The sequence below is a fragment of the Ptychodera flava genome, chromosome 8, assembly GCF_041260155.1.
Source record: "Ptychodera flava strain L36383 chromosome 8, AS_Pfla_20210202, whole genome shotgun sequence".
Classification (NCBI taxonomy): domain Eukaryota; kingdom Metazoa; phylum Hemichordata; class Enteropneusta; family Ptychoderidae; genus Ptychodera; species Ptychodera flava.
In genome coordinates this window covers 5,165,598-5,189,882 of record NC_091935.1, presented here as the reverse complement: position 1 = coordinate 5,189,882, position 24,285 = coordinate 5,165,598, and the positions used below count along the sequence as shown (strand labels likewise).

At 36.0% G+C, this 24,285-nt stretch overlaps 2 protein-coding genes across 2 annotated transcripts in view; both read right to left on the bottom strand.

The window, feature by feature from the left end:
- LOC139138269 (uncharacterized) overlaps positions 1 to 10,701 on the bottom strand; it is a 31,030-nt gene extending 20,329 nt beyond the window's left edge. The window contains exons 1-5 of the mRNA XM_070706578.1: positions 10,441 to 10,701; positions 6,282 to 6,539; positions 5,555 to 5,640; positions 4,367 to 4,456; positions 2,867 to 2,974 (exon numbers count right to left, since the gene is read on the bottom strand). Of these exons, the coding sequence (XP_070562679.1) occupies positions 2,867 to 2,974; positions 4,367 to 4,456; positions 5,555 to 5,640; positions 6,282 to 6,539; positions 10,441 to 10,492 (594 nt within the window). The 5' untranslated portion in view covers positions 10,493 to 10,701. The remainder of the gene's footprint in view (positions 1 to 2,866; positions 2,975 to 4,366; positions 4,457 to 5,554; positions 5,641 to 6,281; positions 6,540 to 10,440) is intronic.
- A 2,932-nt stretch (positions 10,702 to 13,633) lies between these two features.
- Positions 13,634 to 24,285, bottom strand: part of LOC139138270 (insulin-like growth factor 1 receptor) — a 129,510-nt gene continuing 118,858 nt past the window's right edge. Inside the window, exons 17-18 of the mRNA XM_070706580.1 lie at positions 17,199 to 17,395; positions 13,634 to 15,848 (exon numbers count right to left, since the gene is read on the bottom strand). Coding sequence (XP_070562681.1) covers positions 15,834 to 15,848; positions 17,199 to 17,395 — 212 coding nt within the window. The 3' untranslated portion in view covers positions 13,634 to 15,833. The remainder of the gene's footprint in view (positions 15,849 to 17,198; positions 17,396 to 24,285) is intronic.

The window sequence follows — 24,285 nt, the reverse complement described above, 5'->3', positions numbered from 1 at the left end:
TGGTACATAGATTGAGTTAGCAAATGGCAAGAACTGATTAGTTTTTGTTGGGCGTGGCTTGCACACTTTTTGCTCATTTACATAATTAATGATTTCAGAAAAAAACGAATATACATTAAAAACAACTGCACACAATTTGATGAGACTTGCTACAAATGCTGATCACACCAAGATATATCAGCAGTGGGAACCATTAAGGGATGACATGAAAGATAGTTGCTAATTTGCATATTTAATGAACTTTCCTAATTAGGGATATATATCTGATTTCACATGATCAAAATTGACAAAACTTGCTACATGTATTGAAGATACAATGATACAATATTATTGAAAGTCATTTAGCATTTTCTCTTCAGCCAATTCCTAATTTGCATATTTAATGAACTTTCCTAATTAGGGATATATATCTGAATTGACTTGACCAAAGTTGACAAAACTTGCTACACGTATTGGAGATATTATGATACAACGTTATTGAAAATCATTAAGCAATTTTACGTCAGCCAATTCCTAATTTACATATTTAATGAACTTTGCTAATTAGGGATATATATCTGAAGTGACTGGACCAAAATTGATGAAACTTGCTATATACATTAAAGATACTATGATACAACATTATTGAAAGTCATTAAGCATTTTTACTTCAGCCAATTCCGAATTTGCATTTTCAATGATCTTCTCTAATTAGGGATATATACTGGGATTTACTTGATAAAAGTTTAATAACGTTAACGTTTCTTACTGTGTTGAAGCAAAGACTAGAGAGAAAAGTCTCTCTAGGATCGATGCTAGAACGATATATTTTTAAACGACGATAATTGATCATGATACGTCAGAGACCTGGTCCTTGTTCTTAAGAGACCAAATAAACTTTGATAGTTAAGAACTGTTCCCATATCTATCTCTTTCTCTATCTATCTATTACTCTAAGTATCTATCTATCTATCTATCTATCTATCTATCTATCTATCTCTTTCTCTATCTATCTATTACTCTAAGTATCTATCTATCTATTACTCTAAGTATCTATCTATCTATCTATCTATCTATCTATCTATCTATCTATCTATCTATCACTCTATCTATCTATCTATCTATCTATCTATCTATCTATCTATCTATCTATCTATCTATCTGATGTATTATTGAACCTATCATACGCGACGTAAGCGAATATATATATATATATATATATATATATATATATATATATATATATATATATATATATATATATATATACACAACGTTGTAGAGATGAAATTGTAAAATAAATTCTCCAGCAACCCTATATATATATATATATATATATATATATATATATATATATATATATATATATATATATAATATATATATATATATATATATATATATATATAAGAGTAACATCCCTTCGTATATTTTTTATGGCACTGTATTGTCAGAATATCTTCGCATTGCTCGCGCAACACTTCTAATAGAAGATTTTCTTCCAAGAGTTGCCAGCCTGTACAACAGGATGTTGTCTCAAGGAGGACAACAACCTAAAGTTATCAGACAGTTTCATAAAGCTATGTCAAGACATCCTCAACTTTTTGAAAAATTCAATGTAACACCGAAAGACATCATATATAACATAAGACTCAGAATAACTTAAGGTGTGGTGGTACCTGATCAGTACTGCTTGGGGAGCCAAGGCAGTTGACTGTATTGTTTTCAAATCCCCGAAACAGTCGCCTTGGTAAATAACTGATGAACACCTAGGAGATTTTGATGAAATTATTTCTTTGCTGTATATTAACTGTTATAAACTAATCCTGCTAATGTCATATCTTCATCATTCATATGACACAATCATAGAGAACCCATAATGATCTATTGCTTGCACTTGCATGACGTTACTTTACATCATTGCTGTATTTATTTCCATCCCAGTGAATTTAAACTGTTTAACTACTTTTGAATATATATATATATATATATATATATATATATATATATATATATATATATATATATATATATATATATATATATATATATATATATATATATATATATATATATATATATATATATCGAAGATTTCCTCTTGGGAATTATGGTGCGCAATGCTAAAGCAAAGCGTTATAAATAACAATACAAATTACTTCATCTAACTATAATATCTTTTATACTGACAGTAAATTTCAAAATACATTGGAATTACAACGTACTTGGGTTATAAGAAAAACGTTTCTGGCGATAGAAAATGACGCCACCTGCAAACGTTCTCCTTCGATAAATTTTGCAACAATTTAAGGCGTTACGATGTTCTCTGTGCCACAGTTACTAGTAACATGGTCAGTGTTGCCGCACTCCCATTGAAAAACTCACTCGTACACTGACTGCTTGAACATTCTTATATTGACTTTATCACATTTCCAGTCGATGAAAAAGGAGAGAACGCTAACGATATTTTTTTTCGGTACAGTCGGAACAATGATTGGTATTTCCTACACTCAACGTGTTCAGTATGTGACAACAGTTGACGTCGTATTGGGTTCAATTGTTGCAAATTCTATCAAAGAAACGCCAGAAACGTTTATCTTATCACCCAATTCCAAGCTATTTTGAAATTCACAGTAAGTCTCATGCATCCTGCAATTAGCAGACAATTGAAGTGATAGGATTCTAAGCCCCACACTGTCTTTCACATATTCGGGACGTACGATTTTAGGTGGTGATAAAATTTGATAATTTTAACACCACCTACAAATAGTGTAGTACGTCCCAAAGATGCAAAATAGAGTGTGGGGCTAAGAATTCTTTCACTTCGTCTGTGGAATGATTGCAGGATGCATGAATCTTAAGTACAGATATTATGATTGGCACTTACCTGTGCCTTCACCAAAATGACAAGGTTGAAGTTCGCTTTAATACCTACGTCCATCAGGCTCATAACAACTATAGATTTGCCGTCTTCACTGACTCCAAATCGATTGAACTTACATATTGCATGTAAGAAAACAGTTGGCACTTGAATATACGAAGAAAGAACTGGTGGTTCGTGACCACTGCGTTCTACAATGTTGCTGATTATTTGTTTGTTTTTATATACATCAACAGAAATTCTATTGCTGAGTTAGCATGATTAACGGGTTTGATTAAGAGGTGAGGATCCACCAAGATTAAATTTAGAGGGAGGGGTTTCCGTGAAAGAAAAAGAGTCACTTCGAGTATTAGACAAAGCATTACCTACTCGACATAATTCCGTTTTAAATTTTCCGGATTGTTGATGGACATCGTTATTTCAATTTCAGAACGATAGCGAGGCGATGCCGTGGCGTAAATGTATTTCCAAATGTACCATGAACAACTCTACGCCAAAGAGAAGTTCAATTTGATATATAGTGTTAATAATACTTGTATTCTAGCTAATAAAATTGGATCGATGATGGAGCTCAATCTTTACCTAGTTTGCAAATGTGATATCATTGTTATTACGCGCTTTAATATGAATATACTTATTTTCTATTAAGTCCATTGGCAAATAAATATTTTGGAAAACTGTAACAAAATGTGTACAGCTTTTCAAAATTTACAATAAGTATTCATAATTATAAGTATACTCTAACGTAACTATTAAAACGAAGCCACGTTGTGAACACAATTTGCCCACATGAAAAAACAGCTTTATACGTTCTGGAATCATATACGTTCTGGTATTCACTTAAAATTGCACCGACTTAAAATCAGACATCCCCAAAATAATGTGTTTGAACTTAAGTCAACTGTTATTCTAAAAAGTTCCACTTTGATAGATATGCTTTGATTGATTTTAATCAGGAAATCGCACTTCACTGAATACTGGTAAATGTGAGTGTCCATATGTCATATTATTGAACTCATTCAGTAATATAATTTTAATAATGTTATTCAATGTCATAATAGCGCATATTGACTCATGTTTCTGTGTCGATTTACTGCATGAATAAAGACTCCACATGCCTATTGTTGAACCATAAACTCTTTTTCGCAAGTAATGATCTAGGAATTTAATAATAACATACAGGATCACGTTAGTTCTGCTCTGCTCACAGAAACAGTGCAGTCATCGGGCCATTTTTTGCATTTCATAACGTACAAGACATTGTGCTGTAATTTCCCCCATCTGTTCTATCAATTAGCAGGATTACGGTTAGTAGATCTTGTACTATGCCAACTACGGACCCTAACATTCAGTGTTTATTTTTTCAAAAACAGAACAGATTAATTTACTGAAATAATGAAGAAAAGTCATGTCAAGTGACTTCGCAGATCTACCGTAAAGCCAACGTTAAGCGATGTATTTAAAATATTTAGGTACTAAAATACAATTTAATCAATTATCACTCACCTGGTTTCCACGGACAATATGTAAACTGGCGTTTGATGAAGCAAGTTGAAAATCCGAGATAACGAAAATAGTACTTCCAATCTCTAAGTCCTTCGTAGGATAACATGAAAATACTTGTTATGCTTTAAAGTGACCTAACATGTTCCTTTCACTTTGTTTATTTTCTAAATCGTGATGCATAACTATTCTTGTGAAAACACATACATATCAACTCCTGCTATTTGCCAAAAATACATATTAGACAATGTATAGGTGTAAAAGAACAGTAATACTTGTTAAACACGCTACACCTCCCTGGACATATGTGAAGATGACCTATGTAAACGCGAAGAGTGAAATAATTCATCGAAACTCAAAAAGTTACACATTCTAATTCCTACGTCTTATAATCTAGATTTTGTTGGAACCATTGATGGCACTGAAAAAGAAAAGTTGCTGATGAATTTAGTAAAATTTCTGTCGCTTCTGAATAATGATACAGGTTATGGGACTTTCTGGTAAACCTTACCTAGGCTATCTGGAATTAGTACGACGATTTCAGAACGGAATAAAAAAAGCCATTCGTGTCAAGGGGTTGAAGTTAAAACTTATCAAACTTTGACTGGTAATATTCTTGAGATATAAGCATCAAATGGGACAGGTATTTCTACATACAAGTGTAACTTGTGTATTAGCTTTGTCAATAATTATAACAATGGGTGGATTTTTGTGTAGACGTTGAAATGTTCGTTCAACATTGGCCTAGACTAGGTTATAAGTACTATGACATTGAATAATACCTCACGCTAACAAAAACATCTTCTAATAAAGTAAACAAATATTCTTTTATGTATGACACAGTTGCTGAAATTTAATACACCAACTTAAAACATGCGAAATATACAACCATACAACCATACATACATACAACCATACATACATACAACCATACATACATACATACATACATCCATACATACATACATACATACATACATACATACATACATACATACATACATACATACATACATACATACATACATACATACATACATACATACATACATACATACATACATACATACATACATACATACATACATACATACATACATACATACATACATACATACATACATACATACACTGACAGGCAGACAGACAGACAGACAGACGGTGTACATATTACAGTATTAAACTCTTTACCTCATTTATTGATATGGTGAAGTTTTGCATGACTTTATATTCATTTAATTCTTCTTCGGTCAGGCACTCAGTTGCTCCAGTTTTCCCTAGTTCACAAAATATTATCCCGTGTGAGATCGCTTAATTATATATCCTTATCACCATCGACACCCAACAGAAATAAACATTTCAATTACGTCTAGATGGAGATGCCCAAAACTTGCATTTTCGAGCAGTATGAAAGTGAAAGAGATGTTAGCCTTTAAATAAACACACGCACATATATGTTACCTTGAAAGTTTAGTTGCTCGATTTCCGCGCATGTCTTTAACGATTTCAAATATAGCCAACCCACTCGAGAAAAGTAAGTATAATCAGTGACGCTTACTGAGAAAGGCTAGCAGTTTAACAAATACATGCGACTAAAATATAATATTTTCCCTCTTTGTTGAACTTGGGTATAATCCATCAAACCACAATAATTAAGTTGTCATATTGTTTTAATTGTCATGACATGATGTTCTCACGGAGAATTTTTTTTTTGCGATCGTTTAGTTTGTCACTGATGAGATTACGTAAAACGATGCGACCTTATTTGGAAACAGTCCTTATGCTTATGCTCAGGTCATTTATCTACTTTATTTCATCTTTTTCACATATTAAGGAATTTGCATACAGTGATTGATATACGCGATATTGTGTCGCATATTAAGTACAATAAATAGGATTTATAGCGTTTCTAACTTACCGGGACAACAAAACCTCACTGTGTAATTTTCACATATGCCGTCATCCTGCTGTTCGTGTAAACAAACAAATCCTTTCGCATCATACTGACTGAATCTTTCGCCTGTTTTGTGAGCAGGTGTACCATTTGACGTCTTTACATCGATTGCAGACGGATTGTTACACACCAGATTCGGAAAGTGCTTGTGTAAGCGGATCAGAGACTCGTTTTCACCAAACGACTCTTGGTGTTGGTCAAACCACCGGGTCCAATACCCACCTAAAAAGAATATGATCCAAAGCTTATCCTGCACATTTTTTGAAGCGAAAATGATGGAAGACATCAAATTCAATTATACGAAAGGATATAGCAGAGTGAGATTGTTCAAGCTATACTACTGGTCACTGTATGCGCAGTAGTACAGCTTTAAGTTGTAACGTAGATTTTACCAGAACTAATTCATATAGTGAGTTCTGAATAGTCTTTATGCAGTCAAAAGGACAGACACTGGTGTCCGCTGATGTAGAAAATATGGTCATGTAAAGACCATGAATATTTCAAAACGAGCAAAGCTGTAGACATGAGAACTCAAAAATGGAATGCGATATGTGGACAGTGAATTCAATTCGATGAATATTTTATAAGTCTTCCGAGGAAAGGTACCAAATAACAACTGTTAAAATTATGACTTGGACATGAGAAAGTGTTCCGTGCATTTTTCTCGTTCAAATTTCATCCTCACAATGTATATTTACGGATAGGAAGATAAGACAGGATCTTGATCAATTGCCCTCTGATGATATCAAAGGATCTTTACATATAAGATACAAATGTGTGAAGCTATGTCTGTGGTTTTTGTTCAGTCTGGTGACCCTCACCCACAAGGACTTTCGCGCCTCGAACATGAGAGACTTAATCTTTTACTAAATTTTCTTAAATCAGTCTCTTTAAAAATCATTAGGAAAAGTCGGGCGTAACCGTAAAAATTTTGGTACCGGAGAAGCATATTACTCAATATTTAGGGATCAGTCATTATTGGTCTGGGGAGTCAGTGAAATTCAATCGGATAATCTGAAATTTTGAGTAACCCTCTGCCAAACATGATGACTTTGAGTACCCTCTTCCAAACACATACATTTTGACTGACCAACCCTCGTCCCCTTCGAAAAGTTAAATATCAATACATGTAATTATAAAATTTACAAAAATACAGCAAACGTAAAAACTTCAAATCCTGCTTGATTATCAACGGTTATTCTATGACAATTGAAAAAGGTGAAACCGAAAAAATGAAATTCAAAGTCACAACAAAATCTAGACATAAAAGCTCACGCTATAACCAGTACCAAACCATAAAGTATTGTTTAAATTGGATGGGTATCATGACAGGATTTCAATAGAATATCTGACAAGACACAATTTGAAAGTACAGGGGGTAGAACATGCGATAGGCTGAGGGGAAAGTGTCAGAGGGATGTCCCCTCTCTTACATGGATAATGTTGAGAAATTGATGTGTTGAATGTTTAATTACAGAAAGAAATGGTGAAGTCGACGATTTTCTTTAAGATAAATTTATTAAAATTAATCACTAAGCCAATCGATGAATTACAAAATGTAAAAGTTTACAGGCTTCTTAAGCTTTCCCGGCTGTTTAACAATGGAGTGGAGTGATAGTTCTTACTGTATTCCTATAACCATATATTCCTGAAGTTTGTGGTAGATTAGGTGGTTTGTAGTAAACAGCAACACAAAATCTGACAGTGAACAGTTTATTATGAGTGATTCATCGTTTATGCAAGGATACTCAGTATAAACAATACATGTAAATACGCACAGCCTGATTTGAGTGCAGTGTGGGTAAGTGGACAATGCCATACCCATCAGAAGATGGACCCTTCCATATCACGTGATGCAAGCTCCATGCCTGAAGCTTTTTTCCCATACCCAAATTACGTGGAGTTGATGAAGCCCTAAAATGTAACTTCCTGTACTATTTTTATCGGATTTTGTTAAAAAAAACCGCGCGAGTTATAAATGGCAAAAGTAGCTTTTCCCGCGTAAGTGACCACAAAGGTAGCACATATGTAAAAATCATCCTTGGTGAACTTCCCCTTTAATTTTCTTTAGCAATGTATTTCAATATACTTGGCTGATCATTTAGTTTACTTTTTGAAATTGTGTGGCTTATACATCGTGAAAAACAGCGTATATGGTATGTATGCTCATCTATGGAAATACGGAAAACTTTTCCCCTGAGTCTCAGTCACACTATTTGCATATTACGGACGGTTGTCGATGTTTTCCAAGGTTACCTATCCGAGGTAACCGGATATGCAACCTGCACTGCGTTACTATACTTCATTTTCGGGCATGCCGTTGCATGTCAAGCTCTAACTCGAGCTCGGGATCGTAACGTTTAAGATCAGTTTTACCCAAAATTTATTCACTCTTTTCTGTAATTTGTTTCGAAATACCTAATCTTACACTGGAAAAATGAATGAGTGAAGATTTTGTTTTCAAATTCTCAAGGGTTTTTTGGTGTAATTTTTTTCATGCGTTTTATAGCCGGTCGCAAGCTACATGCAACCGGGCATTTTTTACCGGTGACCGGCCATATCTACATCACTGCCTACAAAAAGCTACAAACAGTAGAAGGTTCTAACTTACGATTGCTTTAAAAATATCACAATCTGCCGCCATTGCGAGACTTTCCCCTTCTTGTTTATTAGTAGTGTGCGCACTTCAACCGAACACAAGACGCTCAGGGCTAGATTTGAACTCAACACAATGCCCGAAGAGATTATTTCCTGATTAAGTCAAGACTTTCATTTCGTCTTCCTTCTGAAGCTCGGAATATGTCTGTTTCACCGATTCGCTTCCATCACAGCGACTCTACATTCAAATCACCCGCTACTGTTGTAAGAAAGTAGTCATTGAATGGCTGGTCCCGTCGGAAGTCGCAACGGAATATGCAGAGATCGACGTCCGACTTAGACTCAAAATGATAGCAGATATGAATTCAGAGATGCATTGAAAATCAGTCTCCGAACTCGGCAATACGTGAGTATAGCGGCCATTCTGTTCCCTAACTTCCTTTATTTCTATTGCACACCACAGCGGCCATCGCCGTTTATCGAAGCACAAACGACTGTGAATTGAATTCGGTAAATTTTCGATGGGATTCGAGCTCACACCACAGCCCCTGGCCAGTCCACAAACCCTGGTTTTGAGTTACGCTCGAATCGTGTTAACCCTGCACACTTCCGTAATTTTTATTCAGACAAAGGTGTAGCTACAGTACTGTAGCTCTAGGTTTTGCCTGGTTATTTGGATCTGGTTTTGCCGTCTGACCCAAATACCAAGGCAAAACCTAGAGCTACAGTGCTGCAGCTAGCAAAGATAATAATCGGTAGCTCCTGGTGTAATAGATAGTTTATGTTTCTCTGATAAGCCAACGACTAGACCAGTGTTTGCCAACAACCAACGTCAATACGACGACGTTGCCTATTGTGCGCCCACGGCGCTGAATCTCGTTCTTTCAAAAATGCTTGTTTTATAGCGGACATTTCCGCATTTTTGACCTGTGTTAGTCGAGGTGATATAAACGGAAGTATGTCTGCTCGAGAGATTATAGCCGAGTTTGATTGCCAAACGCAAAAACCACAGACAAATTATTGTCTGTGCAACAAAAAAGACAGCCCTCGAATACGACAGATGTCAACGAACCGGGAAGTTTACCATCGTGAAGTGGTGATGTCGAAGCATAGACAGCATACTACATACACAGTAGACTATACTGTCGATGGTCGAAGCGATGTCGTTCATAGCTCAGGATATGCCATAACTGGTTGAAGAGATGTTTAGTTAACGATGGACATGACAGCGAGACCGACAAATAAGCAGTCATATTAATGTTACGAGACACAAGCTGCTAAACGTTCTAGAACAACAGGAGTGTAAGCAAAATTTGGCAATCTAGCTAGCGGCGGCACGCAACCCCCCTCCTCCACCCGTACCCCGCCTCCCAGTATGTAGAATCATGGACGTTTTGTGGTACGTCCATCGTGGAACTAAACCACAAGTTTTAAATGACTGAAGTCAGACAATTAATATTCGACAAATATTCATATTCGAAAAATTGGCACGCTCATTGCCATTACAGTTACAAATAAAACGTACCTGAAAGAGTTACAATGCAGAGAAGCATAAGCACTTGATCTAGTCGCTCCATTACTCTGTTTTGGTCGTTTTGAAGTGGCCTACCCTGCACAGCTCACTGCTATCATTTAAATTATCGATCGAGGATGATTTGTCTCGATCCTAAGTTCCAACGGACTATTATTGTGCGCATAAAAAAGCGCAATACTGTAAACCTCCTGTTGAGTAGTTTTAACCACAGACAAGGAGAAAAAGACAGACTGGCCTTTTGATGTCATGGTCGCAAACTATGGCCTTTTGATATTAAAATGGAGCTTAATAGGTGTCAGACTTCTCAGAGACTTCATGCATAATTGATAATTACATGAGATTATGCGAAAAGTGGGACGAGATTTCCCACAGTGCTTTGCGTACTCTGGCAGAGTTCCCGTACTGTAAATAAAGCCATCAAACTCAGGCGTGTTCGTCTCCAGTTACACAAGTATTATGATCCCCTGGTACCTCCAAAAGTACTTCCTCACTACGGAACATGACACTCAATGAATGTTAGGTTTTGACGTCATCTTTTGAAAATGTCTTGAATTGAATTCGGGGCTCTTTGTCATTAGGGTCTCGATTTACTTCCACTTCTGCATGTCTTTCGGTAAAAATAATTAGTTTGTTCTCTTTTTCATACAGTGCAAAACAAGGAATAGTGAAATGGAGGTACATCGAATTGAGCAAACAATTAGCGCCTGACCGATTGTCACTATTCTACATTGAATATACTACCCCCGTCTCTGCCACAATACAGTTGCATCTTTTGACCCGTCAGAAGTGCTGTATTAATGTCAGCCATGTCACATCTTGATCCATTTCTCCCTTTCAGATACTTATCAATTCAATTTACGAGACTTTATCAATGTTCCAGCAACTCACCCAACCTTCCACCTGGGCCAAATATAACCTTGACAGCGGCTTCTGTTACCCAGGTACAATGTCATCCTTCCTCGCAATCGATCGTCGAACTCTCTACCTTGATTATTTTCTCATCTTCATCCTCCATTTTCGTTTCTAATCTCTCATTTACTCTTCAGTCCATGAATTCATTATGTTCGCAACATTACGATACCTTAACTTGGGCATATGAATTTCGTGGTCTCTCAGATTTGAAGTAAATCTAACGATATCAAAGTGGATTTATGTACTGTTTTTACTTTGTTTTATTTCATCCTTTCCAACGAACATCCAGAATCAGCAAAGTTGAACCACGACAGCAACAACTAGAAGGAGGTAAGTTTGTACTCAATCTAATTAAAATAAGATGTAGAGTACGGCGACGTCTGTACTTGCGCGGTATTCTCTTGGTACAGACGTCGCCGTACTCTACATCTGATTTAAATCAGATTGATTGGTACTATGGCAGAAATACAGTCTCTAAGGCAGAATGACGGTTAGGAGAAATATTCAATTCTCAATTTTTTACAGTACTTTTCTGATCTACCACTTCTGGAGGCTAAGTTTAAAACTCTTGGAGAAAGAAACGTATTCATCATAATAGTTTTTCGAAAATTTTGTTTTGTCAATAGAGTTATCAAAGGGATAGCGGTCACTTTGAATTTCAAATATCGGTAAATTTAGGCAATTTGTTTCTCTGGTACCATACTTTGCATGGTGACCCCTGGTGAGAATGCGTTTGAATGTTTTATTGGAAAAAAATGAGAACAAGTTTAAATCTTTCACTTTAGAGGTGTACTCTCCCTTAAAGAAATGGTCACAATTATTGACAAACAAGTGCGTGTCCATACTCAAGGTGGATGTGTCATAAAGTAGTAGTTCTAAGCCTCACATATGTGCAAATCAGAAAGAGGTCTGAATACGTGATTTCTCTGCATAAAAATGAAAATCAATTTGTACATATTAAAATTAATTTTCTAATGAAGCATAATACATGCATTCATTTGATCAATGAAACAGGTAGCTGTTACACGTCAGCAGTCTTGATGCCAAAACATGGTAAGCCTCAGTTTGGGATTAATATCCATTGTACATTACGCTTCGTGCCGATCTTTGCACTACATAGTCAAAACTAATAAATTAACGAGTAGCACAGTCGATATAAAATAACAATAAACTGATACTTTCTTAAATAAAAAAATATCAAAACAAAGAAACGTCTTTTTACTTTAGCTCATTCCTCACATTGACGAGTTTCAGCGATTCAGTGGCTTCATTAAGGTGGAGAATGTTTAAGATGGCGTTGCACATAACTAACATACTTTTTCCTCATACGTTATATTTTGTCAAAAACAAAGAATCAAAAATTAAGTATTGAATCAATGATTAACGGGGTAAAGTTTTGGGTAAATAATCTCAATTAATGTTACCGTATTAATCATAAAATCATTGTCAAAAACTTGAAAGCACTTTACGAAATTTAGTATCTCATTGAAACTAGAGTAGGCCTATATGTAGGAAAGGTTCTAGGACAGTTATCACTCAGACAAATACCCTCTGGACACTCACCACCAGACATTTACCCCCGGTTTATTACCACCAACCATTTACCACCCGGTTATTTACCCCATAATACTATTTATAACGACAAAATTGGTTTGTTGAAAACGATGTCAAATGGGAAATGATTAAAAATGAAGGTTCCCGAACAATCGCTGCATTTGCATCTTTTCTAGTACTGTCTCCTACTTGGTGCCACATGATCTTTTGCTACGCCTGGCAGGTGTTACCATACATTCCGACTTTTACCCTTTCAATTGTTACCCTATGCCTATCAGGGAAGCGAACCTGGACGCCCGATACTAAAGACCCTCTCTCTAACCACTACGCCACGAGGAATTGTCTGCGGCTGTCAGTTGAAATGTTAATCTTGAACTTGACACTGCATGTCTAACCATGCATTATATAATAAATGAATACTTTAAATGAATAATAATAATATAATAATAGCTTATATTTCTTTAAAAACGCACTACACATACGTCTCAGTGCGCTCTACACACATAAATCGATAATAATACCAGCAAAGCAAAGACAAGAAACGTCAAGTGTAAAAACAATAGAATTAGGTAAAAATGTACATGGTTAAAAATGATGAAAATTTCTGCAAAGTAAAAGCAGTCAAAGTAAAAAAATGATTAAATTGTATAGAGTAAGCATCAGTAAACGTTAAAAATAAATCACGCATCAACGGTTACTGAAAAATGGTGACCCTTCCAATACATTAGGAATAGTGCTTTAAAAAAAGGTGAGTCTTTAAATCGCGCTTATGAATGACATTAAAATAACAACTATATGGTGTTAACGGACTAAAATGATATCTCTATACGAATCATTTTATTGTCTTACCCTAAACCTAACCTTGACCCTAACACTAGGAAACTAATAATATTTGTCTCTTTTTCCATTTTTGTCTTCTTTAGTCAAAACCGGGTTGCATCGAAAGTTACATACATCTTCAGTTTCATGTTTTGGGCAGAATGTGTGTTAGATATTTCATTAACTATTTACTAATTCCTTTATCACCAACATATAAAATACACTCTATAGTGTTGTTTGAATCATTGACAGTGTCTATGCTATGTCAAAACAAAGTTGAAACTGTGTTAAAATAATCCTTTAAATTTAATTTTTAAGAGAGGGGTACTTGTCCGGATGGTAAATGTCTTGTGTGGTAAGTGTCCGATGGTAAATAGCCGGGGGGGGGGGGGGTTAAATAGTAGGTGGCAAATGTCCGGGGACTAAATTTCCGGGGGGTAACTGTCCTGTTACCGTAGGAAAAAGCGGCAGAATTGGTTTGCATTATCTTTCCTCATTCTTAAATGGTTGGAGTTAAAGATTGACCATCAAAAAGTGTTTAAAATCATGATAAGCAAAAATGAATTGACTTAAATCCAAAAAACCCCAGCTTTATTGCCAAAGAAAATCGCAACTTTGTCATATGGTATGTTAAGAATATATTGAGAAAATTTCGCAAAATTTAACAATGCTAGAGTAGAGATAATCTTTTTAAAAAATGTCGAAAACGGGAGAAAGTAGAAGCCCGTAATCGGGTGATTTGCACCAATTTGCATAAAATCTTCATAACTTTTCTCACATAACTTTAAATATTGTCATACTAAAAGGTGATTTTGAGCAAAAATGTGCTGTGTTTTGTGCAAAAGCACCTTAATAACTTCGATTTCAAAATTTACAGATACCGAATGCCCATAAAATAATACCTATCCAGACATTCGTCAATTCTAAATCATTATAGAATTCATCAAATTGACCTCCAATGATAATCCAAAGAAAAATAATACATAAAATCCATCACTGATGTTGACTTGCCTATACTCGCGCTATAGCATAACGAATTCAGATATCTAAGTCATATTTAGGCTATATTTACTTCCGGTGTCGTATGTTCAGAAACGGGGTAATAATACTGATTGTACAGATGTTTTGATTCTAAATGCCGAGTAATGTTATTATATATCGCAAAATTAAACAATACGAATTATACTCAATCGTTCAAATTGCTTTCGGTAAAATGTAATGAATCCTTAAAATATCCTTTGCATAATTCTAAGAGAGACATTTTAAGAAATAATTTCTGCAAATAATAACGTAGATAAGTAATCAATTCGTATGCAAATTCTAACGAATCATTCACTTCACGAAATCTGACGAATTTAACCTAAATTTTTCATGTCACTTTATTTTTCGTTGTTACCTGACCCTTGTGCAAATCAATCTCATTATTTCTTTTGGCAAATATTTCATTAGTAGTATCAGATTTTTCCACTAGCACTAGCCCTGTTCTTAATGCAGGCACCGTTTTCACTGCAAATGTTTCATGTTTCCAATAAAAATGGAATAACTGAAGGAGAAGCTGGTTGAGTTTTACTTAATCGAAAGTATAATAAGTCACTTGCAAGGATAACTCCCGTAGCAAGTAATACAATCACATTTCAACTAAGCGTCCATTAAAACTATTATGTGTAATATGGATATCTTCACCTCGAAATATCCATTTCTTCAATGAGTGAAACAAACGTTGTGCAAGTAACACTAAGAACAGGGTAGAGCCAAGTGACAGTTATATTTTGCTTTGCATGCAACAAATTATTAGTAGTGTCTGTGTCGCTGAGATTGTCAACTCTCTCTGCCGTCTCAAAAGGAATGAATGTAAATAATACTTATGTTAAACGAACATTTTGAATACACAATATATAGAGTAGATTTGTCAGAGTAATTTGTATACAGAACACTACATCATAATGATAACTTTGACTGCACACGTATACCGTATCACCCTCAGCCATTTAATGGGACTCAACACTTAAATCTCCACGTTTCGTTACTTCAGAAGATGTAATCCTGCAATTTACTCGATAACTGACTGTCAGCACATCTCTTATCCGTGAATAGATTCCTCATGCGAATACACCCTGCAAATGAAAATGCCACAAGTTGTTTAAAAACTGAAATGTAGCTTGTCGTAATCTAACATATAAGAAACGAAGTATTTAAAACACACACACTTACAAACACACACACACACACACACACACACACACACACACACACACTCTCTCTCTCTCTCTCTCTCTCTCTCTCTCTCTCTCATACAGATTACAAACATTTTGTTTATATATATATATATATATATATATATATATATACATATATATATATATAATATATATATATATATACATATGTATATGTATATATATATATATATACATATACATATATGTATTATTTATGTATAACAAATAATAAATAAATATATATGTACAATATCAATAAATATATATATATATGTGTATATATATATATATGTATATATATATATATATATATATATATATATATATATAATATGTATGTATAACAAATTACTTGAAGTACAAGTAATAGTATCTTTGTCTCAAGTTTCATGCATCCTGCAATCGTACAACAGACTAAATGTGTCTCACCAAAACTCACTTATTTATCATTGAGAGGTACCATGATATTGTGCATAGGCGGCGTTGTCATTTGATAAATAATATTTGTTTAGGTGGCAATATTTTGAATCCAACTCAGAATGTTTGTTTAACAGCGTAGATTTATCGGCATTGATATGTGTACCTTTCTGATATGCACAGATTACATCGATTGCACGATACAGACATTTGTAAGAAATGTGCGAAAATGGACACTTTCTCGCTGTTTTGCGAGAAGTATGGTAGAATATACACTATCTCTCATTTAAGTTGTGAGAATTTATTTTGGCTGTCATTCAGCGAGAACTTTGTTTTCTAGCTCTGCATCTGCGAGAAATTTAATTTTCGCAATCAACCAGCAAGGAATTAGTGTATGATTGCGAGGACTGTTTTCTCGTAGATGTAGAACGAGAAAACACAGTTCTCGCTGAGTGCGAGAAAAAAATATCACAAATTAAATGCGAGATAGTATGTTTTTTCACATACTTCGCGCAAAAAGCGAAAAAGTGTCCATTTTACGCTAATTTCTCGCAAATTTCTGTACTATTAAATTACGGGACTGTTGATGTATATATAGTGGGTGTTCAAATGCATGTGTATCAAATACTGTGTACTTTGTTGATGAATACGAATTTGCTGCTGTGTCTGCATTTGGAGAGGTACTCTGTTTTTTGTCGCCCAGTGGGTAATTCCATGTCCTCGACAGACTGACATCAGGTCGTGTAAAATATAAATACAGCACATTTCATTATTTGCAGACTCTGTCGGAATGATTAATTTGAAACGACCTTTTCGAGCAATACATACTGTGTTTTCTTTTGTGTACGCGTTGAGGACATCTACGGCCATGGTTGCTGTGGCTCGTTCAGTCGAGTCCCAACGCCAACACCGTCTCATCAAATTGTAGAAGTTATCAGAGCAGTGTTGAGGCTGTGGTAGACGGTAGCCATCTTTTAATCGTTCAACCAGCTGTGTAGTGTCTATGTTATGGTATGGCATATCCCCTGTTGTGAATAAACATGCAATTGAATTGAGTTTTTCTGATGTTGTAAGCATGGTGAAAGAGATCTTGTATCAAAACAAATTGATCATACCGGTAGTAAAAATGCATTATGAGAACTTTGCAGTGAATTGCTTTGAAGCATTGTCATTAGACGAACTAGACATATTGTCTAAATCGAGGTGTTGCCAATACTGTCAAAATCAATTAATAGCTAAACGGTAACATGAGTCGATCTTTAAAAAAATGAACTCTGCAAAAGTTGAAACATTGTCTACCGGGAGGTCAGACGTACTCAAAACAACAACACCACAACAACACATACATCACGTCTGCTTAGAACGCAGTTACCTGTTTTTGCTCAGTTTAACAAACTATGATACTTCGACGAATTACAATTACACTACAGCATTGCAATTTTTAAATGGCACACAAAATTTAAAAGTTCAAAAATTTGTAAATGCGAAAGGCATTATAAACCTGACAGCATACGTCCTAAACAGCTAGCGGGCTGTGCAGTGCGTGGATATGTGTGGTGTGGTGTTGTTTTGACTGAGTCTGACCTCCCGCTAACAGTGTTGGCAACATCTCGATTTAGATAATATGTCTAGTTCGTCTAATGCCAATGCTTCAAAGCAATTCACTTATATAAGTATTATTATACAGATACTACAAAACAATTTACCTAACGCGGCAGTCTCCACATGAACACTCCGAATGACCACCTAAATCCGACAAAAAGAAGGAAAGCAGTTAGCTGAAAACGATTTCTACATACTGAACTGAATTACATGTTGAACTGTATATGATTACATGATGATCGTTACCAATGAACAGTGTTACCCTCCTAATCTAAACCTACACAGAATACAGTAGGTAGCAAGTAAGTCATCACTTTGTGTAGAGGGGGCACGTGATTCCTTGTTACTTGCTGAAGAAAACGGAGTAACTTACATGTCACTCGAATGAGTGTAGATGCTTTCCCTTAACGATTCAGGTGACATCCACCGGATTGGTACCTTAAAATGATGCTGCAAGAGAGAAAATGATCAAATATGTGATCATGATGAAAAATAGTCACGACGGTATAGGACAGTTACCACCCAGACAAATATCCTCTGGACAATCACAACTAGACATTTACCCCTCGGCTAGTTACCACCAACCATTTACCACCGCGAGACATTTACACCCGGATATTTACCCCTAATACTATTTACGAATATATTGATGTGTTGAAATGGGGTAAATGCCCGGATTGGAAATGTCGTGTCCGGTGTTGTATAGTCGGGTTGGGGTGGGGGTGGGGATGGGGGTAAACGGCAGGTGACAGTTGTCCTGTGAATAAATGTCGGGGGGGGGGGACTGTCCCGTTACGGAAGTGACAGCGTTTACAACACTAAAACTGTGTGCCACTATGCCTTATTGAAGACTAATAAGGTTTTACACTTTTGCCCAATGTTAAGAAAATTTACGGAGGTGTCCGTGCTGTTAAAATAATAAGTATCAGACCCACCTGTGATGGATGTCTCTGATACACTAATGTTTCGTAAACATCTCTCGCCAGTCCAAAATCACCGATTTTAGCCATATCATCATGAGATATCAAAACATTGCGAGCAGCAATATCACGATGTACAACCTGGCAAAAGACATTGGAATTTTGAAAAGGTGAAATCGGACTGAGTCACGTCATTTTACTAGTTGGACAGTTAGCAATTAGTGGCATCTGAACGGTGATATAATCTATATATTTTTATATACGAATACCAACTCTGATCTTCGTACCGAATTGCAAGTTGCGTTAGGTAGTTCCAATCTAATTGTCGGGGGATTCTGAAAACCTTAATAATTAACTGTTCAGTTATGTACGATAGACTATTGTTCACAGATCTCGACATATAAAAGATCTTGTGTCCCATTTATGACCTACTGAAGCAGACAAAGCTCTGAGCTTGATGCCGGTGACTCACTAGATTGCGTCATCAATATTTACACAAACTTATTAAACGATTGAAGAACGGAAAAGTGATGTGTATTTGCCAATCGTGTAAACCAATAAGATTGTATAACATGTGTTGTAGCGATATAATGTAACTACATATATTTCAAGTCTGTAGGCAGGCCTATTCCATGTGCAAACAAGGCCATCAAACGCTAACAATCCCCGATCTCCTAAACCTCAACGTTGAGATTTGATATTTGCAAAGTGTTGTGTCTCTCAGTAATTACTTTTATTTTCTCCATGTACTGTAGGGCTTCTGCAACATGTAGACAAAATTTCTGTAGTCTTGAGCCAAATGCAACAGAGATGTTCTCAACATTATCAGTCCTGAGGAGAGTGTGCATGTCGGTGGACATCAGTTCAGTGATGATACTCTTCTCGCCTGCAGTTATGTATACAATTAATTAGTTCTCTTAAAAACGAAATGCAGCTAGGGGACATGTTTTACTTGGAAAAGTTTATTTCGGAAATCGAGAAATGAATGTAGTGTGCATTTTGAATGTTGCCATCGCCGAGTTTGAAAAGTGAGCTACCGAATAAAAACATCCCGTGTTTACCTCACTTTTTATCCCCGTAGTGAAAGGCAATACACTCAATTTCACAGGAAGTAAATACAAGCCATATTGATGTTGAAAACGACTTTGAGATAATCATTAACTTACAATGCTGGTATAATATCATTGTTTCGCGTTACAAAGTGTGGGGGTATATGTATTTCTAGGGTCATTAATAATCGTAATGAGAAGAAAGAAGAATATTTCATCATAACGGCATTTTGGTAAATAAATGTAAAGGTGAACACGCCCTCTTGGTTTACAACCCCTGTTCAAAGGCTAATTAAAGGTATACTGTCACCTGAAGGCTTAATATGCCCATATATGGTCTAAGGGGCGTTCCTTGATATTCAAAATGCCCATGTGAGGGCGCTGTTTTAAAAAAGTGGCCACCCGCTTAAAATCGCTGATTTGTTAGTAACTGTGGCAAAATTGGAACAGGTGACAGCATACCTTAAATGCTCTCTCTAATGTTTTCACGAACACTACCGAGTTAGAAAGTGATTTATGCTGTACTTATGCGGCGCTTATGATATGTTCTTTTGTATTTTTCCTTGAAGTTTTGCTCACCTTCTTCCATGCTGACACCGATCAACTTTACAATGCGAGGACACCCTTGAAGAAGATTCAGGGTACTTATTTCATGCTGATAAGCTGGATTGTGGACTGTGTTATCTATTCATAAGTGTTACATGTGTAGAAGTTATGAAATGTAACAACCCATAATTAAAGCGCCATTAGAACAAATTATTTCTTATCACTTGTCCTGACCTTAATGTCGTTATATTACATAAGACGTCGCTGTAATCTATGACGAAAATTCATCATTTATCATATATGTCATATAACACATATCCCTGAATATATATAAAAACAAAATAGCAAATTATATTGTAACATATGGAAATATTTAAATAACCAAATGGAAGACCTTTTATTATCTACACAAGTACATTGCATTTTATATTATTGATAGATTTTTTTCCTTCTAGTATTGCAATGAAGAGCTTCCTGTAATTAGTGACACACTCGCAATAGTTGATATTATAACACACCACATGCTCATTCCATGTCGCGATTCGCCAGAATACGTCACGTGACGAGAAAATAGATACGTCTAGTCCCCATCGGATCGACAAAAGTGACGTCAGAGGGTATTTTTTGAACAGCTATTTCCCTAGGGAAATAGTTCTGACCAAATTTGGAAAAGTGCCCGGTCACGTGACCGTAGTGTCGTCTGCAGCTTTGCAACAATGGCGGGTGACTAGAACGTGATGTGCGTCCGGGATAGGTGACGACACATTCTCTGAAACAGATTTTCCAACGTTTTCCAACATTCCAACAGCGTAGGAACTTGAACAGCTCATCGACGGAAAAGATTAAAGTGCAACTAAGGATGTCGCTAGGTATGCTTAGAATATTTTTTGAAAGATAGTGGTACCACGTACGTACAACTGAAACCGCTGTGGAAACATCGCCCAGTAAACTTGTCACAATGGATTGCTGTGGTGCAAAATATCAAAACACATTAAAAACTATATAACAGTACAACATGAGCATGTGGTTGTTATATAAACCACCTATAGCCTGGTCTTTATTCGGGCTATAGCGCTCGTCTATTACCCCTCGTGCCATGTGTTACCAGAAACACATCGCTATACCCCTCGGCCTACGGCCTCGGGGAATAGCGATGTGTTTCTGGTAACACACGGCCCCTCGGGGTAATAGACGGGCGCTATAGCCCTCTTGACCAGGCAATAGGTGTTTATAACGTATAAGGGAAATAATTCAATATTGAAAATAATATGTGCATTAAACCTAAAGCGAGATACCTTTTAAAATTTTAAGTGCCACTCTTGTTACCAAACCTTTCTTCTCAGACATCCGCTATAGACCGAAGAAACTCGCCTTCTCCAATTAAATTACCCTTTGTAATCTGCGATTTCTTGAAAACTGTTACTCCATCCTGAAATAGCACAATGAAAGCTAAATGCGGAAAGCTAAAGATAGGCTTTTACAATGTAAAATTTCGCAACCATATACGCATGGCATAGGGCCGTATTATTGATTGAAAGTCTTCATTTGCCAGTTTTTTAAAAGCATAAATGACAAAGTAACAAGAAGTCTCAGTCGATAATTAATGCCGGTCATACATTAAAATTGGGTTACGCGTTGTACTGCTACCAATGTCAGTTGAAAATACGGGTGCCTATTGAAGCAATATGCTGGCATTGACTGGCTATATTACGTCAAGTAACAGCAAACCTCGGTTCCCCGAGTATCGAGCTTCTTTTCGGATGATTCAAATTTCCTTCGAGTCCGTGAAACCATAAGTACGTTTGCCGAATGTGCTAGTCAAAATATCTTTCATAACGGTACTCCTAATCTATACTTTAGTAAAAGAAAGACATAATTTTTCACTTTCACTCGGCTCTGTTGCAGACGGCGCCATCATATTCCTTGTCTAGAGGGTTGACAGTTCCGAAATGTTGAGCGTTGGTTAGCACTTTGTGAGTATCGGCGCTAAACTGCTTCACCCTGCGTAGTCTGAGATAAAATTCGATATGAAAGTACACACAGCCAGTGTAAGGCAAACATCTATAATAAGCATCTTTGGGATTATTCATGACCGTTATCCCGCTTAGCTGCTAACCTTAAGGGCTGTTGAGATCCTAATCGTGATATTTCACCTTGTTTCGATGAAACTGGTTATCGAAGCCAGTTAATATTGTATTCTTTGAATCTTTTCACTCACCGGTATGTGAATTCTCTCCGGCAGCAGAGGTGTGTATTTCCGCTTTGTTTTTCTCATCTTCAGTACAAGTAATGACACCGTGACGATGATAAACAAGACCAGAAATGCAATTAAGGCGATTATTGTTTCCCAGCTCTTGATTTCGTAAACTTTTTTATTTCCCAGATCTAAAATTCAAAACATACATAATGAGTCGGAAATATAAACCAATATGGATTTCACAGCGGAAACTCTTGTGCTTTGTCTTAAAATGATATCTAAGAAAAATGTTCAATCCTCAGATCAGCTTTTACATAGACAATAAAATTATTTGTTAAATAAGATATTTAAGTTTGTTAAGCAATATATAACAGTACGCCCTCAAGCCGACTACATTTCCGATAGATTACCTAGAACTCGAAAGAGTGGGAGCGCCACACTCTCCTATATGCCTCCATTAGTTACTCTTCGAAGACGCTACCATGAAAATAATTTAATACTATAAAAAAATCAGGTAACCATGTATTTTCCTGAGAAAATGTTAAGAGCGCTGGCTTAATTATCTTCGACCTAATTGATTTTCTGTACGCAACTTTCAAACAAGAATAAAGAAATCAAATCACATATGCTTAATATCAAGGAGCACAACTGCGAGAAGCAGGGGTCATGGATTAAAAATTACGAGACCACAATACCCTTGATATCTCTAAAATTGTTAAAAAGCAGTAAGTGTAGAATTTCATTAAACGTTGACACATCGATGGTATAGGTTAATAGTAAAATTAAATATAATCTTTCCCATCCTTTCGTTTGGGGGGCAGATGATGACATTACGTTTTGTAGGGCGAATTAAAGCCCATGAAAATGTTACACAACTGCTAATTCCAAAGATGAAAGTCGGCGTGCCGGCCGGAGATATGTGTTGTATTTATTATAAGCAATATAAAATTATATTCCCCCCTTGCATGCCTTTAGGAAAATATGGTAAGTCGGTCGGGACCTTCCTCTTCACTTTTTTCATTTTTACTGGGCTTTGATCCATAACAAACTGCACATTTGGCCAAATCAAACGTGATTTTCTAATAAATGGTCAAGAAAGTTGAGAGTTTTCAATAGGGTAGGTCGGGTTTCCGAAATAAGATTTATTTTTATCTGGCATTATGACAATAACTGTTTACCTTACGATCACTTAGCCTGATGAGTTTTAAAATGCTGAAGGTAGTCACAAATCCAAGTCCCTCTTTGCATTCTCTAATTTTCATTGGCACCACTCACCTTTTATATGCACAGTAAATGAACGTAATGCACTGTTGTAACTTATATCTACTGCTTGGTATGTGACGATGGTAGTACCACTGTAGAAGGCATCACCAGATTTAAAATTTGATAGAACCATGGGCAGGACTTTTAAGTCCGAAATAAAGTTTATAATAATTGTCGAAACTCTGATAACTGGCCAGTGACGTTTACTGCAGCTGCAGTATCGCTCGCTACCAGTGTTATATTTGGTGGACATTCGATTGAAGGAGGCTGTACATCTGTTTGTAAAGTGAATTATTCAGATGATTTGAATTTGCTATATCTGTCTATCTGCATATGTC